Source organism: Neolamprologus multifasciatus, chromosome 9 (assembly GCF_963576455.1).
Source record: "Neolamprologus multifasciatus chromosome 9, fNeoMul1.2, whole genome shotgun sequence".
Taxonomy (NCBI): Eukaryota; Metazoa; Chordata; class Actinopteri; order Cichliformes; family Cichlidae; genus Neolamprologus; species Neolamprologus multifasciatus.
In genome coordinates this window covers 29,429,043-29,449,584 of record NC_140447.1, presented here as the reverse complement: position 1 = coordinate 29,449,584, position 20,542 = coordinate 29,429,043, and the positions used below count along the sequence as shown (strand labels likewise).

The 20,542-nt window shown below is 37.4% G+C and overlaps 2 protein-coding genes across 4 annotated transcripts in view; one reads left to right on the top strand and one right to left on the bottom strand.

The window, feature by feature from the left end:
* Positions 1 to 109: 109 nt before the first annotated feature.
* LOC146511785 (NACHT, LRR and PYD domains-containing protein 12-like) lies at positions 110 to 16,180 on the top strand. 3 transcript variants are annotated; one of them, XM_085171878.1, is made up of 10 exons: positions 110 to 357; positions 1,872 to 1,934; positions 2,412 to 2,661; positions 3,784 to 3,869; positions 6,672 to 8,439; positions 9,109 to 9,282; positions 10,606 to 10,773; positions 11,371 to 11,544; positions 12,578 to 12,748; positions 13,832 to 16,179. In XM_085171878.1, the coding sequence occupies exons 3-10, from the start codon at positions 2,435 to 2,437 to the stop codon at positions 13,845 to 13,847; spliced, it is 2,784 nt and encodes a 927-aa protein (XP_085028004.1). In that variant the 5' UTR covers positions 110 to 357; positions 1,872 to 1,934; positions 2,412 to 2,434; the 3' UTR covers positions 13,848 to 16,179. The 3 variants fall into 3 exon arrangements, with proteins under 3 accessions (XP_085028004.1, XP_085028005.1, XP_085028003.1); XM_085171879.1 differs by lacking the exon at positions 1,872 to 1,934 and having other exon boundaries at positions 6,675 to 8,439; positions 13,832 to 16,180; XM_085171877.1 differs by lacking the exon at positions 1,872 to 1,934.
* A 1,108-nt stretch (positions 16,181 to 17,288) lies between these two features.
* LOC146511784 (programmed cell death 1 ligand 1-like) overlaps positions 17,289 to 20,542 on the bottom strand; it is a 24,267-nt gene continuing 21,013 nt past the window's right edge. The window contains exons 3-5 of the mRNA XM_085171973.1: positions 20,127 to 20,390; positions 17,967 to 18,093; positions 17,289 to 17,884 (exon numbers count right to left, since the gene is read on the bottom strand). Of these exons, the coding sequence (XP_085028099.1) occupies positions 17,860 to 17,884; positions 17,967 to 18,093; positions 20,127 to 20,390 (416 nt within the window). The 3' untranslated portion in view covers positions 17,289 to 17,859. The remainder of the gene's footprint in view (positions 17,885 to 17,966; positions 18,094 to 20,126; positions 20,391 to 20,542) is intronic.

Genomic DNA, 20,542 nt, shown 5'->3' with positions numbered 1-20,542 from the left:
GTTTTTGTGTTGATGGACGTCAGCAGAGGACACAGGCGTGGTTTAATGTTCACTCACAGCAAACACACCCACAGAGAGAGAAAGAGAAAGCAAAAGGATAAACTGACACAGGTAAGCCAGCACAGTAGGATCCTGACTATTGTTACTATTATTAATAGTAGTATAGGAGTACTGCTACTACTAGTAGTAATTAGTGGTACTAGTATTGATTTTTCTCCAAAATGTGTTTTTCATTTTGCTTGTTGGACTATCTACCCACTCAGTAAAGGTGCATTTTCACTTTATGTTGTCAGCGCGTCTCATCAGCCTTCATTTGGGTCCACAGCCAGTAATTCATGACAACTCTACTAAAATACAGTAAGTATTTGTACTTCTTTACTTCCCATTATTATGACAACATCTGCTAACATCCCATCTCTAAATAAGACCTAAAATACAATAATTAAAAAACAAAAAGTGAACTGCACTGATGTTCAGACTATGTTTAAATGCTTTGCAGTCAGTTTAGCTCTTTGTGGGCTCTTAAAAATAAGATTCAATAAAAGTGCGTAGAGAGAGCGAGAGAGAGAGAGAGAGAGAGAGAGAGAGAGAGCCGTCTGATCTGTTGTAAATGGAAAGAGAAAACTGGCAGATATAGGCCATAGGGGCCCATATCTGCCTGGCTGAGCTCTGCTAAATAACGCTCACTGTATGGACTGATAACATCCAAAGCGGGTGCACAAACTGAGCGAGTGTGTGTTATCTGCTTTATGCTCTGTGCTGTGTGGAACTGGTTCAACAGGTATAAACTATATACACAGTGTGCTGACTGTAAGGACAAATTGTTGATTCTTTTCCACACATAGGAAGAACATTTAGGATTGTGGTCAAACTGGTTTTCACCACTAGATCATTAAAACATCATACTTGACAAGTGACACAGACCGTGCAAATGTTCTTTAACAGTAAGATTTTAATTTCAGGCCATAGCCTGTTGATATGTTTGGACTTACAAACAAAAGACTGTTAAACAAACAGCTCCTTAGACCTACTTGGCACGGCCACTTTTATCCTTCAACATAGCGTGAACTCGCTTAGACAAGCTTTCTTGTAATTTCGTTAAATTATTGCCAGGAATAGTTTTCAACTTCCAAGCTCTTCTTTGCAGTTTGTCTTCCCTTTTCTCCCTTGTCCATCAAAGTGATCTCACTCTGCTTCAGTAATGTTGAGGTCTGGGCTCTGGAAAGGCCAGTCCATGGCATCATGAAGCCTGCAGTGGCTGGTCCCTGATCCTAGATCAGACTCAATTTGAAAAAAGAGTGAAAACAAAAGAAAACACGTCAATCTGATCTTGTCTGACTGTTTGTGTTGGGACCTTATGGTGACAGGGATTTGCTACAGCATCACTTTTAGATACTCTTCATCTTCTGTAGTTTCCTTCTTTTGTCCTCCATTTGTGCAGTTTCCACATTTCTTTTCAAGGGTACACTGGACACTATGTTAAGATATGCAAAATTCAGGTTTAAGATTTAGGTTCAGTTAATGAAATTGGAATAATTTAGGTTTTTGTGATAGTGTGGCAGGCTGCCAGTAACAAAGTGCCCACAGATACACTTTAAAAAAGTGGTCCTTTGCTAAGTCTGGTTTATCCTTCTGCTTTTTAACCAATTCAAATTAAATGTCTTAACCTTGTTTTTCAATTAGCAAAAAACTGTCATGCTATGTGAAATTGGACAAAGAAGTTTATGAGAGTGAAAAATTGATTTTTAGGACACTCAGACTAAAAATTGCAGGCATAATGTTCGCTTGACCAGCTGTTATTTTTAAGCTGGGTTGTTGTAGTATTTGCAACACCATAAACATACATGTTTATGCACATTTATGTGTATTAGAGCCCCAACTTCACTTCAGAAGATAAAGATTGAGGTGAGGAGGAAGAGGATGACAATTTGTTGGTCAGTATATCAGTATACTGTCAGTCGTCTCTTTTTTGTCCCATGTTTTCTTGTCTTTGGTTAAGGGAGCCCGTTCTCAGATGATACAACATCGGTATGATTCATATCTTGAGTCTGAAGGTTTTCCTCTATGGTCTGAACACCTACAGGTTTCTTCTTCTCTGACTTTGGCATAGTACCTGTATGGCCGGTCTCTAGGTACATTCATAAAATGTGATTGAGGTAATGATACTGCCCATCTTAGCCAATGTATTCAACACGGCAGGTTAACATAGCAGCAACCACAAACTAGTGCCTGCTCCTGAAAACTGTCTTCAGATTTACCAGATGAATGAAGTTTCTCTCTATTCCCTGTGTATCGTGATGATCTGGTTTTTAGTTTACATGACAATTCTGAAATTGGCTCGGTGGAGAAATCTGACCGTAACTTAATAACCTCTGCTAATGTGAACTCACTGTTTCTGGTTTACCTCTCAGACTGACTTTCAGAAGTTCACAAGATGAACATTTGTGCTGAGGAAGAAAAGAGTGGAGCAGAGTCCGAAGAAAAGACTGGAGCAGAGTCTGAAGAAAAGACTGGAGCAAAGTCTGAAGAAAAGACTGGAGCAGAGTCTGAAGAAAAGACTGGAGCAGAGTCTGCAGGATCCAGCTGTCCTTCTATGAGAAGTGACAGCTCCAAAGTTGATGCTATAAACTTCAGGGATGAACCTGGACCCTCAGACACAACGTAAGACTCAGTTTCTACTAAGATTTTCTCATCCTCCCTCAGTGTGCAACCACGACTCCATTTAAGTTTGACCTTTATGTGAACAGTACACCCTATTAGTCCAGTTCTTACTGAGGTCATTTTTATTTTCAAATTAAAACGGTTTCAGCACGAGATTAAAATATATTTTATGTTAAATGTAAATGTTTATGTCAGCAATATCACTACATAAACAAGTGTGAGTAACATAAATGATCCTCACATACAAAATACTGAGAGAAAGACAAAGGAAGCATTAAGACGACTAATGCTGCTAGTATACAATGAAGCAACTCCCCACAACTTTGTTTCCAAAAAACAAATAAAATATTCACAGTCAGCTTAAACAAATAAAATTAAGCTGTTAGTTGAAGTATATTTCATACACAAGACATTAAGTGTTTTATTATAAAACATCTGTCCTTTGGCTGAATCCTGTCTCAGTATAACAGGAAGAAAGAAACAAAGTTAGAGATTGGGTGTACTGTACTACCATACAGGAAGAATGAAAGAGAGTAGACCCTTTAACAGGACATAGTAAGAAAAAAGTATCTAAGACTTGATAAAAATGTTCACATAATTTTATGTTTGGAAATTCAGTTTGACTTTGGATACATTTTGCTCAGTTATAGTTAAAAAATGTATGAAAACGTACGGTCAGATAGCTTTAGAAATAGATAAATCCAACATGCTTATTAAAGTTTCTTTAATGAGGCCACATGTGTGAAACAGCAGATGTGACAAATGCACTCCATTGCTTAAATATCCTGTTCAGTAAAGCAGTTTCACCCCGGTTCTTTTTTATTCCTCGGGCATCCAGAGACGGCACCGGACTCAGTAGTCATTTCACAAAACCTTTAATCATCTTCAGTTACGCATGCATCTTCTAGTAAGGAAGACGTGCAAGGCCGGTGTCCCTCTGCAGATCTTCACTTCTTACAACCAGTTTTATAGAAGCGACCCCATCATAAAACCCTGGAGCTTTTCCCTTTTCTCGTTCCTCTTTTGGCCATCAGACCGTCTGCACAGTGTTGTCAAATTTTGATCCATTTTTTAAACCGATAAACAACAATTGACTTTAACGATTAAAAAATGTGTTCACAGAGAGAGGAAGGCGATCTCAGAGGATCCAGTCTCTACCAGCTGTGGACCAGAAAAATCCAGGACTGAAGCACAACTGCAGATATCCAGTAAGAGCAGCTGTCTACAAAGTAGGATTAAGCATCCGCTTATTCATGGACTCATTTCTGAGAAAAACTGTTACAATCAGAGTTATGTAATACATCCTCGGTACTTAATGTGGCATAGGGGAGGGGCCCAGGGAAGTGAACTGAGTTCTCCAGGTGGAACTGTCGATCTTTAATAAGTGGTATTGTGTAATAAAGACACACAGGCTTTTATTGGTTGTTATAAGTTGATTGAAAATAATTAAAAACAAACTGGAGCTGCAGAAAAAGAGTTAAACCAGTATTTTCCTACCAAATATTATCATAATAATATATATTAATAAAAAGGTAATATTGGCTGATTTTTTAACATGTTTAGATATTATTACCATATTATAAGGCATAAATTAATCCTACATTATCTTCCCAATATTCTACTTTGCTTAAAAGCAATAATTTAAATATTATGTTTAATGCTCTGGATTATTAAATGGAAACATTGGTGATAGTTTCTGTGTAAAAAGTGGGAAACAGAGCTACAAATTGAAAACCTACATGTTTCTGTTTAGTAACATATTAATAACAGTGTTAATAAAATTTTAAAACAAACTTAAAGAAAGAGACCTTCTTTCACGGGATATTTTATATCTGGATTCATTACATGACATGGTAAAAATATTTCAGGTACAAAAGAAAGTGCTCAGGGATTAGATATTTAAAATAAACAGGACACCAGAATAAAATGTCATCCCACTCCCACTTATCCAGTTTGTGGTTTGCACAACACCAGGATCCTGCCCAACCTCCATCACTGACTGACCTCTAACAATCCAAGGAGTGAAAGCACGTGCAGCGAATAGCACCAAGCTGCCCACTTACATACTGAAAAATTTAAAGTTTTGACAGAGTGTGATGTAATTGGCAGTTCTTTGACCATCAGTTTAACAGATACAGACTGTCCTAATCAAAAAATGCAGGATTACAATTTGTGTAACATTATGAAACACAGTGGAATACTTTACAGTCTATCTTTAGAAAGAAAGCACTACAAAATTCGTTGATGGTGGATAGCTGTATTCTGAGTACAGCACATCTCTAATCCCCTCTCCTAAACTGAAGTGCTTAATTTTTTGAATTAGCCACATTATATGAGCATTATCTGAAAGTATAACTAACCATAACCACCAGTTCTCTCTTCATATGTATAATAATAAATCCATAAAACTGAGTTTTACTCAACAGAGAGGTTCTATTCTGCTTTCTCTGTCAGCTGTCATATGACTTGATTAAAGTGCTTAGATAAGGACTTCATTTCCCATAAACCTTTGCAATATTTTTTTATCAGCGACATTTCAGTCCACATTGCATAGCAGTTGTTGGTGGTAATGCACAATTTCATTGTTTGGCAACTGCCAACAAAGTAACAAGAATAAGACCCTTTGCAGGCCAAACATTACAGTTAATAGAAAAGATGATCTCATGAAGGTTCACAGAGAACATTGTGTATCAGAAACAAACATCCTAAATCATCCTAAACAAGAGCCACAGACTTTGACCAACAGCTCACAGTAGGTTTTTCTGTAATTGCGCTTCCCTAATTTTCACACGAATTGCTCAGCAGATTCACTTGCTGAACAAAAACAGAAAATAAAACAAAACAAAAATAAAGACAAAACACACTTCTGCCAAGAAAAGCTGGGCATGTTCTAGAAAGCAGGTTGAGTAAAACTTTAAGTTTGTTCCTGCTTGAAGAAGGAAGCTCTGGTTTTCTGTTCCACATTTCCTCATTAAGACAGTCAATATTAAAGCTTACATCAAAACACAAATTTGAACAAGTTTATGTCTTTACAAACATATACAAACAGTAGAATCCCAGTTAGATGTTAAATATGTTTTATATTTAACAAAACCACTTTTTATATCAACCTGCCATCAATTTAAAGGCAGAGACAAGACCTATAGACTGCATCTCTGTAATTTTGTGACCAATAAGGCAACAGTTAGATTTTTAACCACTGCATTCAATCATTTACTATACATTACAATTGTGATCCCAGTTTGAATACAACTATGGCATCAGAGCTCCGCTGACGATAGCTTTTTTCATTATCCATGAACACAATTCATGGTGAGCATGCTCTGAACATTGTGAGTTTTCAGTTAAACAGACATGCAGGCAGATTCATTTGTTGTCATTTAACATGTTAAAACATGAAACATATACATTACTGGGATTAATTTAGCAGGCTAACATTAGAATAATAATAAATAGAATAACTTAATAATTTCTCTGACAAAACAGCTGATCAGAGTTGGTTCATTGACCTCAGAGTTTATTGTTGGACTAGTTTAGTTAAACATGCTTTTGGGAACAGGTCACTGCACAGCTGACATCAAGCTGCAGCCAGAGTAGTAATCATAATAATCAGCAGTAATTATCATCACTAGCTATAACACAGACTATTTCAAAATTTGTCATATGATATAAAAACTTTGCTAATTACTACTGATGAAAATCAGACTGTTTCTGCTCCTTCACAATAAAGGTTTTCACACATGGAAGCTTTTACTGTGAAATGGAAATGCTGTGTTTTTGTAAGCTGACTAGCAGACTTTGTTATTTCTTATTCAATTGTTCTCCACATAAACACATGAACACATCTCGAGGGTCTGAAAGAAAAAAAAAACTTATCTAATGTGTTCTTAAAAATATCTAAATATGGGAACAAAAAATCTTATTGCAAACCATTTAAATAATGTTATGGTTAGATGTAACAAAAGCATAACTGTTTTCTTATTGTGTTATATTTGCTCTTTTTTTAACAGCAGATGTTGGTCTGCAGGAGATTTTAAATGAACATAAAATACATCTAAAGGGGAAATATGAACGTGTGACTGAAGGATTTGGTGAATCAAGAAGTGGAACCCTCCTCAAAACGATCTACACTGAGCTTTACATCACAGACAAACAGAGTGAAGAGGTTCATACTCAACATGAAGTGAGGCAGCTGGAGACAACTTCACAAACAGATACCGTCCATGCCCCAACAATCAAACTCTCTGAAGTTTTAACTCGCCTGAAGAGACCAATCAGAGTGGTTCTGATGAACGGAATCGCTGGCATTGGAAAAACCTTCTCAGTGCAGAAATTTATTGTGGACTGGTCAGAGGGCTTGGAAAACCAAGACATCAATATAGTGATTCTGCTTTCATTCAGGGAGTTGAATCTCGTTAAAGATGAGCAGTACAGTCTTCTGGAGCTGCTCCATCTTTTCTATCCAACATTACAGAAAGTCACCACAGAGAAACTGACTCTTTGTAAACTTTTGTTCATCTTTGATGGCCTGGATGAAAGTCGACTTTCACTAAAGTTCAGTAAAAGGAAGGTTGTTTCTGACATTACTCAGACATTATCAGTCAATGAGTTAGTAACAAACCTCATAGAAGGGAATCTGCTTCCCTCGGCTCTCATCTGGATAACTACCCGACCTGCAGCAGCCAATCAGATACCTCCTAAATGTGTTGACAGGGTAACAGAAGTGCGAGGCTTCACTGACGCTCAGAAGGAGGAGTACTTCAGGATGAGATTTAATGAGAAAGAGCTGTCCAGAGTTATCTCCCACATTAAGAAATCCAAAAACCTCAATGTCATGTGTAAAATCCCAGTCTTCTGCTGGATCACTGCCACAATCCTTGAGTACATATTGAGTACAGACCAAAGAAGCGAGCTACCCAAGACCCTGACTGACATGTACTCGTACTTCCTACTGATTCAGACAAAGAGGAATAAGCACAAGTACCAAAAAGGACATGAAACAAGTGCACAGGAGCTGACAGATGCTGACAGGGAGGTTCTTCTGAAGCTGGGGAAGCTGGCGTTTGAAAATCTGCAAAAAAGAAATATCATATTCTACCAAGAAGACCTGGAAAAGTGTGGTCTGGATGTCACAGAGGCATCAGTTAATTCAGGGGTTTTTACTGAAATCTTTAAAAGACAGTGTGTGATTTTCCAAAAACCAGTTTACTCCTTTGTTCATCTGAGCATTCAGGAGTTTCTGGCTGCTGTTTACATGTTTCACTGTTACACCAACAGGAAAACAGAGGTACTAAAGGAAGTCCTGGGGGAAGAATATAACGAGACATCTCTGGACATTTTTCTGAGCAAAGTCATGGAAAAGTCCCTCCAATGTAAAAATGGCACTCTGGACCTGTTTGTTCGCTTCCTGCATGGCCTCACACTAGAGTCCAACCAAAGACTCTTAGTAGGTCTGCTGAGTAAGACAGAGAACAACCCAGAAGTTATCCAGAAAATCATCAACAACCTAAAAGAGATGAGACGTTCTCAAATCTCTCCTGACAGAAGCATCAAGATCTTTCATTGTCTGATTGAGATGAATGACAGCTCAGTGCTTCAGGAGATCCAAGAATTCCTGAAATCAGAGACAAAACTCTCTGAGATCCACTGCTCAGCTCTGGCCTACATGCTGCAGATGTCGGAGGAGGTTCTGGATGAGTTGGACCTGCAGAAGTTCAACACATCAGATGAAGGACGACACAGACTGATTCCAGCTGTGAGCAACTGCAGAAAGGCTCTGTGAGTCCTGTTGTGATCATTAACACAATTAATCAGATTAGATCAGTAGTTTAGTTCTTCAAATATACACTAAAGTATTTTTATTATTTTTAGGGAGTTTTCACATCTATAGTTGATTTACTCTTCCCTAAATTAGTTGTGAATTTGTTCTGATTTCTCTTCACACAGAGACACAACTCTTTATGGTGTAATTCACCAGTAATTTCATTCATCAATATTTTTCAGTGATTAGCTTCAGCACCTTTTGGTAACAGTCAGCAGATTTTTTTCATGTAGGTAGATGTGAACAATCACGTTGTAGCAAAGAGACAACACTTTTACAGGTGAATATTTCCATTAAACCGACTTTATTCAAAATCTTCTGGAGCCAAATTAAAAACAGGAAACAGTCCAAATGTTTCTCTTCACTCTTTAGTTTATAATCTAAAACCTTGTTATAGAAAAGGTGAATGAGGCAGGTTCTATAAAACACTTTGAGTAGAAAGGTTTTTACTCAAATAGAGTAGCAAGGTCCTATATAAGAATGAATCCATTTACCATCGACGAGGATCAGATTTCACTGACAGAATGTGGATGTTGTCATGGTTTAAATGCAACACAATTTTCTGTGTTTACAATGCAAAATTCCTGCTTTTATGATAACATATTTGATGTTTTCTCTTGTCACAGACTAAAAGCTTATCATCTCTCAGAGACTCACTGTGAAGTTGTGGCCTCAGCTCTGAAATCCGACCCCTCCCATCTGGTGGAGTTGGACATGACTGGAAACAAGCTGCACAATTCAGGACTAAGTATTTTGTCTGCTGGACTGTCAAGTCCAGACTGTCGACTAGAGACTCTGAGGTGAGTTTGCTGACTGGAGCTGTTGTTGTTTAATCAAAGTTTTACACTCTTGGTTAGTAAAGGTTCACGATTTTTATGAACAAAAATATAAAGAAGTGTCATTGATTTCAGAAATGTTTGCTTTTCCAAATGGCTGAACGACAATTTTTACTTTTGGCTCCAAACAGACGTGACAGACTTGAGCAAAGTTCAGTTAAAGGTTGACAGAAGTCAGGTTATGGTAGAGAGATATTTTTACAGTTGTTCAGCCTCCACAGATCCAAAGGCTCAGTCAGTCAGAGAAGATGAGGTGATTGGTGATGAGTCTTTAGGGTCTGTGTGGGGTGTCAGTCACACTGATAAATAGCAGATAAAAACAGGCTACAGAGATTTTGACAACCCACACAGCTGCTTTGGTGATGTATGTGTTAAAGATAATAGCAGCCTAACACAGGCCAAAACATAACAGCAAAGCAGGATTCTGAATGTATGTGAGGATTTTTTAAAAACAGCGGGAGAAGAGAGAGGCTTCTTAAAAAGACTATAAGAAGAGGGAAGCTGAGAGGTTTTTTTTTAAAAAGTTTCTGTTCCTCTAAAAATGATCCCGTTTTAACTCATTTTGAGTATTACAGCACCACAGATAGCTTAGATTGTTATAAAGCAACATAACAACACAAGAAGTCATACAAAAACAGAAGATCTGCATTGACAGCTGACTGAAAGCTGCCTTTACCAGCCCAATATAACCTCACTAACCAGGCAGACAGACTACCATGGTTTGCGAAGTAGCTTAGAGTCTAAAGTCTAAGAGTATAGTTCTAAATCATTTGTTCTGTAGATAGAGAATATTTTCAGCACTAAATCTTTAAAGAAAAGCTACTGACCAGTTTGAGTGTAAAGAACATTTTTTAAAGAGTTGTCAGTCACATTCTTCAGCGAACCATTTCAGGCTCTCATGAACTCAGACGTTGAGCTCAGGTAATGTCACTTCAGTTCACTTCAGGTTTAGAGCTTCAGTCTAGTGTAGAGATTAGGACTGAAACCGTAATAGTGTTCATTTAGAAAATACTAATGAAAAAAGATTAACTGACCACTGTTTCTATTTTAAGAATAAAAGAAACACATTCAGATAACTCTGTCATGTTGGTAGCAGACAGAGATAAAGTCATGTGGTCAGATCCAGCTGTTTCAATGTTTATTTAGTGTCCGCCATTCTTTAACAGTTTTGTACTTTGAAGACTGATGTAATAATGATTTTAAAATCCATGATAAAAACTTCTGTGCGTTAATCTTGAAGAGAACCTCACTGATGACTGATATCTGCATTTTTCATTCTTTATTCAGGTTGGAGAGCTGTTGGTTGTCACATATCAGCTCTCTGGCTTCAGCTCTGAATTCCAACCCCTCTCATCTGAAATATCTAAACCTGAGCCACAACAACTTGGAGAATTCAGGAGTGAAGCATCTTTGTGGTTTTCTGAAGAATCCCCACTGTCGATTGGAGACTCTGAGGTTAGACACCAAATTTTAACTGTGCTTAGATCCCAATCCCAGATAGTATAGTATTTATAGTCTAAGTATAGTATAGTGTTAATTAACAAACATCTTGGGAACATAGTTTGTACCAGGAATTTTGGCACATTTACAAACTGACACTGCTGAACAGTGACAGTAAACTAGATGAAGCTAAGATGACGAGTTATTTGTGTCAGAAAGCACAAAGAGCCACTGCAAAGCTAAAGTTGTACTTTACACCTTCACTGGGGTTTGTAGTGCTTTCATTTCAGTGTTGGAGTTTGTGATCAGTGCCTAATTTAATACATTGCTACATATTTAGTTATTTTAATGAAGGTATTTGCCACACACAGTTACAGTGATCTAAGAATGTTTTCATCAGTGAGGAATGACTGACCAGCAGCTTCAGAGGTAGACCTGCATGACATCTAGAAAAGACAAAGCAAGAAAAACCCTGGAGAGCTAGTGCCAGCCGCACACCAGGACTATCCTAGCTCAGTGCTGACCTTCTTCAGCTCCTGACATATTATGACACTGGATGCTTTCAAGCACAGACTCTTAGTAATAAACACTTTTTTAAAATTCCTTATGCAGATTGCAGCACTGCAGTTTGTCAGAGATCAGCTGTGATTACCTGCTTCCAGCCCTTCAGTCCAACCCCTCCCATTTGAAACATCTGGACCTGAGCTGGAACAACTTTCAGGATTCAGGAGTGAAGCAGCTGTGTGTTTATCTGAAGACTTCAGATTGCAGCCTGGAGACTCTCAGGTCAGACACCATGTTTTAGTTGTACTTAGATATATATGATGTGAAAGCTGGCATTAACCTACACATATATCCTGACATTAACCTAATTAACACTTTAACTGTGGCAGAACAATGGTTCACATTTCAAACCTTAAAACTGTGTTACTCATCTTAAGACCCACAGCCCACATCTGGGCTCCACACTGATTAACATTATTGCTATCAACTCTTGGTATACAACACATTGATGAATAATTTACAGTTAACTCGTTTTCATGGTACAAAGGTCATGACACACAGGAATCTGTGGAACAGAAACAGTTTGTGGCAGGAATAATTGCACATTTACAAATTGTACTGCTGAATGGCATACTGGGTAATGCTAGACAGGTCTGTCAATAGTGGCCAAAGGGTCCGTTGCTACAAAAGGTTTTTCAATCAGACTTGTTTTTCTCTCATTTCTGGTCATGCTGCTTGTGTGTTGAACCTTTTCCCAGATAGACAAAGTTTAGGTGGGGTTCAGGGAGATTTGAGTTTAAAAAAAGTATTATTAATCGATTTAAATAAAAAGGGATAATATACAATATTACTATAAATGTTGCCATTTGATGCATTATATCAGAGTTTATTGGCAGGTTACATCACAAAAATAACATAAAAAAAATTGCCAGCTTTTAAAATTTGTTTGGTAAAAAGTGTTCTCAAATATATAAAATTCATTCAAACAAAATCTTTAAAACTGAAGCAGTGTAAATACTTTTTTTCACAAAAAAATGAGGATTTTTGTCAGAATTTCATACCCCCACTCTCCAAGACCCTATTTTTTTCTTTTTTCTTCAGTGAACAAACAGCATGTCGTCAGTCAGTCAGATTCTTGAGAGCTCTTGTTTTCACTTGTACCTTTTGTCTGAACCTCCATCCTGTTGGCTCAAACTGTTTGGATTTTACATTTTCTAAACTTGAACATTTCAAATCTTCTGAACAAATTATCAAACCTTAAATGATTTTACCACAGACTTTGCTTCATAAACTTACATCTTCTATCTTCATTCAGTTTATGGGGCTGCAAGTTGTCAGAGACCAGCTGTGATTATCTGTTCAAAGCTCTTCAGTCCAACACCCATCTGAGAGAGCTGGACCTGACCTTGAACAACCTGCAGGAATCACATGTGAAGCTGCTGTCTGAGCTTGTGGACAGCCCACATCACACGCTGGAGGTTCTCAAGTGAGTAGAGGCTTGGACTCAGTCCAGGCTGATTTTCCAGTATAACACAGTTAGTGTGAAATCAGTGATCCAGTGTTTCTCGTACATCTGCAGTAACTCAGTGAGGCTGTAAGAAGAGAACAGTGGCAGGCTTCAATATTCGTCAGAAAGACAACAGACATCCAATCAAATGACACAGAAGTTTGTGATCATGCGTTTGAGCTGATGTGAAAATAACGTTCACATCTACAGAGAATAAAGCTGGATTTGTAAGGGTGTCAGCTGGAAACAAGCTCCCAGTTTATAACCAGACCCATTTAATCTCTAACCAGTGGTCAGCCTTCACCTGTAAATTACATTAAACTGCTTACTAAATGAACACCACTGCTCCAGGTGTGGAGTAAATACAGTACACAAAATTATGACCTGGGTCACCTCCAGGAATCAAGATTGCATATGTCTTACTGTCAGTGCTTTCATTGACATTTGTTCAGTAGTAGCCTCCATGTATATTAGTAAGCTGATATTTTAGCAACAGGTAAGAAGTTCAACAATACACAGCAACCTTTGGTTTTAGTGAAACAAGAGAAAATCCATTAGTAAAGTGTTTGTGCAGCAAGAAAGAATTCAGGCCTCTCAGCGGTTAAGCTCCACTGTAGACTTGTCTGAACAAGACTGAAGTCAGTGCTGCCCTTAATAGTATTAATAACACCCAAAAGTTTGATTCTGTTCATCTGCATGTAGCGTTTTTAGTGGGAGAAACATTTCATCACTCGTTCATGTGACTTCTTCAGTCTCAGCTGACTGCAGGTTTTCCTAACCTTATAAACAGTACATTTGCACAATCACTGAAACTAGCACCACTGAATGAACAATGGGCTGTGAGGTCAGTTCCTTAATCATTGATGCAAATTCTCTCTCACTGAAAACACCACGTTCAGATGAACAGAATCAACCTTTTGGGATGTACGCACCTGGATGATTGAGCATGCATCAAGAAATATCAATAATACTTAATACTGGATGTGCTTTAACACTGAAAAATGATGAAGACAGTCTCTGCAAACACTCATTTATCTACTCTGCCCTTTCTTGTCTTTGCAGATGGAAGGACCCATAAACACAGTTGTTTGTCTTTGTTGTGTGTGTGTGTGTGTGTGTGTGTGTGCGTGTCCTGATGGTCCAGAGAGGTTGAAACACCAGCAGCTTGTGTGTAGTGATGCTGTGACAGGGCCAGGCTACAGGGAGGTGGAGTGGACAGCAGAGCTTCATCCAGCAGTGACAGAAATCAGACGTGCAGATGGCTGACAGTGCTGTAAAAATGCTCTGAGAGCTCCTCTGTTAGACACCATGTAGAATCTATCGTCATCCCTTTGTGTTCTTTCATCACAGTGTCTTTTTGCAGACACTAGGTGTTGTTTCCTAAATGCACTTCAATATCTTTTGTATAATTGATGTAATTCTAACCCTGGAGAACCCATGGGGTCAGAGCCGACCCCATTGGTTTTCTAGGGAAGCCATGGGGTCAAATTTGACCCCATGGGTTCTCCAGGGTTAAGTTATTTATCGTGGTTTTGAAATATATCGTGTGACAATGACTTCAAGTATCCTTCTTGAAACAGTAAATGTTTTTTTTCATCTACATAATCTGTATAGTGCAACTGATCAGGTAAAAAATGTTCAATAATTGAAAAAAGATAGATTTGTTTTATACTTTCTAACATAATAACTGGGATCATGTGATATAAACACTATTGTAGAGAATTGCAAACTGTCCAGAGTTTGGTGTACTATATATCTTCAGTAATTTAGATAATGAAAGTATCCAGTGGTGCAGCAGATGAAGTGCAGGAGGTAGAAGTTTTTTCATGGATGCTAAATCCATCAGTTGTGTTGTTACTGTTAGAGATGTTACACAGTCATGTGACTTCCCTGGGTGAAGACAATTGGCAGCAGAGGAGTTTGAAATTCCTCAGCTGATGAATAAGGCTACGTTCACACTGCAGGTCTCAATTCCAATTTTTTGATCAAATCTGATTTTTTTTTTGTCTGGTTGTTCACACTTCAAATACAATGTGACAGCAAACGCGCTCTAGTGTGAACAGTTCATGGCCCTCAAACCGGCCCGCGTGTGCAAAAGAAGATGTCACACACAACACGCTCTGTTTGCAGAAGTAAAAATGGCGGCTACGGAGCCAGTAGGTTGTTGCAGCAGTCTATCAATTTCTGCACAGTCTCAACCGACAGAATTTTGATAAATTAATTACGGAAAGGACACTGAGAAAAAAGAGAGCCTGTGCTTTAACAATGGCCTTGTTTGTAGCAGTAGCTGCTACCTCCGTGCACAGGTATACATGGACACTGAGTCGGAACCAGGAGTGGTGGGACTGGTTTGTCTTCAGATATGTATCTGATTCAGTACCACATACGAAAGTGACCCAGGTCGGATTTGCAAATATCAGATTTGTGCTGTTCAAACTGTCAGACCATGATCGGATATGGGTTGCATAGGGTCAAAAAGTCGGATTTGATGCGTTTTTTCCTGCAGTGTGAGCATAGCCTTAGTTATCTGTCAATAATGAACCTTAATGTTTTATATGGATAACAAGGATCAATAAATGTGTGGATTTGACTCAAAGGAATAACTCTGACTCATGGAACGACTTCCTTCCTGCTTTTCTGTCATGTCGATCAAATTCAGACCTCTAGCTTAATTAGTCACCCACCACCACAGCTTTCCAATTAAAGCTCAACATTCCTGCTTCAGCCAGTCCACAAATTTTAATGAAGTGTTTTTTGTGTTAAACCTGGCAGTGATATAGATTTCAACAGCGTCATACTCCTGTTGCATATGGGATCACCCACATCTGTACTGGGTTACGAGGTGGGGTTAAGGCAGACAAGCCTGCAAATAATTTATAAACTTTTTAAAACAGTTAAAAATGCTTTATTTTATTAGAAGGAGGATATTCCTACGATCTCTCCAGGTTTCAGATTTCACTACACCACAATATAGTGAAAAAGTTTAATACTATACACCACAAAAATATCTTAAGACCATTTATGACCAACATCTTAAAAAAACATTTATGCATGATGATAATGCATACTTTTATTGTAGTAAGATATGAATGGAATAAGCTGCACACAATAAAAAAGTGACATCACTTGAAACATCATATGCACAGAGTGAAACAGGTGACACAGTTTAAATGTATGTGAATTAGCTAAAAATTATTACAATTTAAATTATTAAAAGTTTGATAATCCCAACTGTAACCAAAAGAAGATTGGCAGAAGGAACAGAATGAGAACACATGGCAGCAAATGTTACTGTTTTCATTCATTATGAATGAGAGGCTATTAAAACACAATCACCTGAGTATATAAGAACAGACTTCTGCTTCATTATTTCTTGTTATATTTACGTACCAAGGGAATTTAAATTTTACATTTATTTTTACTTTGTGTGCTGAATTTAAAAAAACATAATTTGGATTTTATTGTGTTTTTGTCCAAGTTAGGTTTGCTTCCCCTACAGAGTAAAAATATTTTTGCTTTCACAAAATATTCAAAAATCAATGAATAAATCCATACATGCTTACATGCACATGTAAACAAATACATAAATAAATAAATGGGATATTTAAACCACAGAAAAACTCAACAATTCATGAAAGAAAAAGTTGCTTCCACTGTAAAATATTTGACCACAGTGCCCCTGCTGGACTGAAGATAAAATACACCTAATGAAACAGGATTAAAGTAGGTAAGAAAAAGAAAACTCAAAAAATAAAACAGCAACAACACATGGCTAGAAAAAAAAGGTTAAATAATTTAACAAAACATGATAACATAGTGCTTTTCTTCCAATGTATTTTTTAAATTCAGGTCAAGGCTCTACTAAAGCCCAAAGGCGATATAAGGATGACTGCTCACCACAGTTTTTGTTTGCTACATGGACAATTTAAGTTCAGCTTTTTATTTGTGTTTCTTTTTTGTTATTATTTTTTAAGAGTTCAAAATGTGTTCATTAAATAAATACAATTTAATTTTTTCTGTAGCACTTCATGGATTTCATAAGCAACACACTATAGTTTATGCAAAGTGTAAAGGTAAAAAAACAAACAAAAAAAACAATATATACAGTCGGCCCCGACTTGACATGAATACATTTTACTCTATATTTATTTCCTTGCACTATAGTTAAAAAAATAAATAAAACTAAACTAAACTCAAGTTTTTCTTTCCACATTTCAACATTTTTCCTTCTTTTTCATCATTCAGTTTGTCAAAAACTCCAAGCTCCACAATCCCGGAAACAGCAGGGATGGATATTAAAATATTTAGGTTATATTATAAAATAAACAGTAAGTCTGCTCTGAGGAGGAGAGAGAAAAACATGCTGTACTTCAAGAGTCGGAGTCTGCTAGTAAAAAATCTTTGTTTGTAGTGTAGAAAATGTGAAGCATTCTTTCAGTGTTCTTGTTCCTCAGCACCAGTGTGTCCCAGTAACAGCTCCAAATCACAGATGTGAAGGTTTTCTTCTGTAGTTGTTCATCTGTTAAACTTAAAATGATTTTAGCTTCTAACTTAATGCTGGTCTGCTTTTGCTTCCCTGAGATCACAAAGAAATTGTAACTGTTCCGTTCTTAGTTGTTGGGGGACAAAATGTGTTTGCTCTGGAATTCATTGAAATCTTCTGGCCATCATTTATTCCTTCATATCCAGAACATAGGATAGGGAAGATAGGAACATAGGATTTTGTTTCCACCTGTCTTAAGTGTAATTGTTACTTGACAGAAGCAGTTCACTGTTCACCGGAAGCTGCTTGGTTGGTGTCAGATGTATTGGTTGAAATGAAAACTCATGTTCATTATTGCAAAAACCTCACTGGTACAGACAAAAAATCATCACATCAATCAACATTTTCTTAATTTGATATTCTGTTTAATTCTGCTTTGATTGAGTTCAGTGTTTTCATATCCTGAATGTTGTTCAACTTTATTCTGATGGTGAATTTTTTTCTTAATTTTATGATGACAATTCTGTCCTTTAATATGTTGTTTTATAAACTGTCATGTGTGCAGTGTTGTAGTTCATTACGATGCATTTCATTTACTTACTCTTGGTTAGTATGGAGATCTGAGGAAACATCTGTATTTAGAAAAACAACAATATTAGTACAAACATGCAAAAAAAAAAAAAAAGTACTAATAAAGGCAGAACTCAGTTTTACCCTTTTATTTTCATCCACCGAAGGACTGCAGCTAATACTGCTATAACAAAAAGTCCTCCAATGATCCCTCCTATGCTGGCTCTCAGCTGGTTTGGATTCAGACTCTGAGAACTGTCATTTGGTGGATCTTTAAAAAAGAAAAAAAATCTCTTCAGTTTAAAGACCGAGACAGTAAGGTAACAACTGTTTGCTTTTCCTGTCACATGCCAGAATGTCCTATGCAACACAGGACAGGGGGTAAATGTGTGTGCTACCACTGTCTCTAGTATGTCCTTATCTTTAGTTGTTTTTAGTACAACTCTAGATTTGTTCATATAAATGGACCCTGGACTGGACTGGACCCAGTGCAGGTAGTGGGAGACAGAAGGACTCTGGCCAAAATAACATCTCTGATGGACAGAGTCTCCCACCCCCTGCATGTAAATGTTGCTGAACTGCAGAGCTCCTTCAGTGACAGACTGCTACAGATGCATGAATGAGCGTATCAGCAGGTCCTTCCTCCCTGCAGCTGTCAGACTGTACAATCAAAACTGCTCCCAACAATCATCGATGTTTACATCAGCGCTGTAACTCCAATAAGTTAATCAACTGATTCACACTACAACCTGGGTTTGCCTCTTATCTGTAGTTATTTTTATTTAATTTAATAACTGTACAGTACTCTGTTTAGAGTAACCATTGTCCTTATGTAAATATGTGTATGTTTCTGTTCTGTGTCCTGTGTACTATTTGTTTGTATATGTGTCTTTCTGGCTGCTGTTACAACCAAATTTCAATTTACAGGCCAATATATGTTTCTATCTGCAGCTATGGGCACCACCTCTGTGTACAGATCTAAGGTCTATGATTGTGAATAAAATCAGTGGAAATTAGTTTCCTCTGAAGTGGGTCCAGTGTCAGCCTTAGAAGCAAGTTGTAGAACTTGGTTATTTGGGAAGACTCACAGTAGAGCTACTACTCCTCTTTACTAAAATAAAAAAAAGCCTGCTAATATGTTTCAGGCGAATAATGTAGGACCTGCAGCAGACCGGGGCATACTGGAGAGGTCACATCTGTTTCAATTATTATAAATTGGGGTCAAAATGACCCAGACTAGTATCATCATATAAATACGAGACAAATAATTTTACTTGGAGTTAATTAAAACTAATACCAGAATCAAAAGATGGCGAATAGACTTGGACTGCCTGTTGGACAAAAACTGCAAGCGGTGTTAAAGAAAGGGTTTACACTAAATGCAAATTAACTGTCACTTTGTAAAGATATTAATACTAATCTTTTTTTTTCCTTAGATGACATTACTAACAACTTATAATAATTTGAAAAAAATTACGTTTTTATCTCACTGTAAAACATTATTATGGTCTCCATGGACCTCAGCTGTACTTTATGTATGTTAAGGATGTTTATCAGATGTGTAAGGTGAAAAGCTGTTTTCTCTGGTCATTGACAGGATGTCCCGTTATATCTTAATTTGCTTCAAACATGAAAGAAAACTGCCTCCTCACACACCTCTTCAAAATCCTCAGACAAGCTTCAGATTCAAACCCAGAACCCTCCTGCATAAAGTGGAAGTACTACCCACCCCACCACCATAATGCCTCAGTGAGAACAATAAATACTGACTAAAGTTCCTACAAAAATATTTACATGTAGATGTATATGAATGGACTAAGCATATTTTAAACATGTTGAGACCAATCCATGGTCCTGGGCTCTATAGATAACATTTACTTGACCACATTGTTGCAGCTTCACCCCTCGGCTTGAAAAATGACTCAAAATTGGACTTTGGAACTAATAAAACTAAAACTGATTAATTATTAAATTGTGTAATATAATTTTAATATTTTTAGTTGAAGCCAACATGCATCATATTTTATTAGATCATACTTTTTAAGTTATATCAAAAATAGTAGCTGAAGATGTCATAAAATACTATTGTAAATGTGTATTGTAAGTATTAACAACTTTACATCCTTACTTGGTTTAAATAAAGTTGCTTTCTCTCCGTTTCTGCGAATGCTGATGGTGCAGCTGTAGTCCCGATCAGTCTCACTGATCAGTCTCAGCAATAACTATTGCTGATGTAAAATGGAAATTCTATATGTACTGAATTAACATGTAAATTTCCACTTAGTTACCTTCATCACTCCTTACATTTGTTTGTAACAGTTAGTTCCTTCCTGTTTCTGCGAGTGCTGATGGTGCAGCTGTACTTCAGATCCCTATCACTGCTCGAAGGGATCAAAGAACTGCTGATGTCGTAAAGAAGCCGTTCAGTCGGCTGGACTGTGATGTTCTTGGAAGTTATGTTGGATGAAGGACTGGTGGACCAGGTGAGTTCAGGTTTAGGGTAGATCCCCTCTGAGCTGCAGGTGATGATGTTTCCTACCTGCTGAATGCTGACTTTTTGGATGGGAGCTGCAAAAGCAGAAAAAAAACACATGTTTTATGTTCACATATGGACCAAGTTTAACAAGAACAAGGATTTCATTTTTTGTATCTGTGTAAGTTCTATGAGATGTTTTGAATCAGCTTTTTGTGAGCAGCAGATCTTTTAATGCTGTGTGGAA

Bases quoted from the DNA above. Each gene is read 5' to 3' on its own strand.
- LOC146511785 (XM_085171877.1), top strand. From the start codon at position 2,435: ATGAACATTTGTGCTGAGGAAGAAAAGAGTGGAGCAGAGTCCGAAGAA. The intron at 2,662-3,783 runs GTAAGACTCAGT...ATGTGTTCACAG, and splicing joins CCTGGACCCTCAGACACAAC to AGAGAGGAAGGCGATCTCAG. The intron at 9,283-10,605 runs GTGAGTTTGCTG...TTCTTTATTCAG, and splicing joins TGTCGACTAGAGACTCTGAG to GTTGGAGAGCTGTTGGTTGT.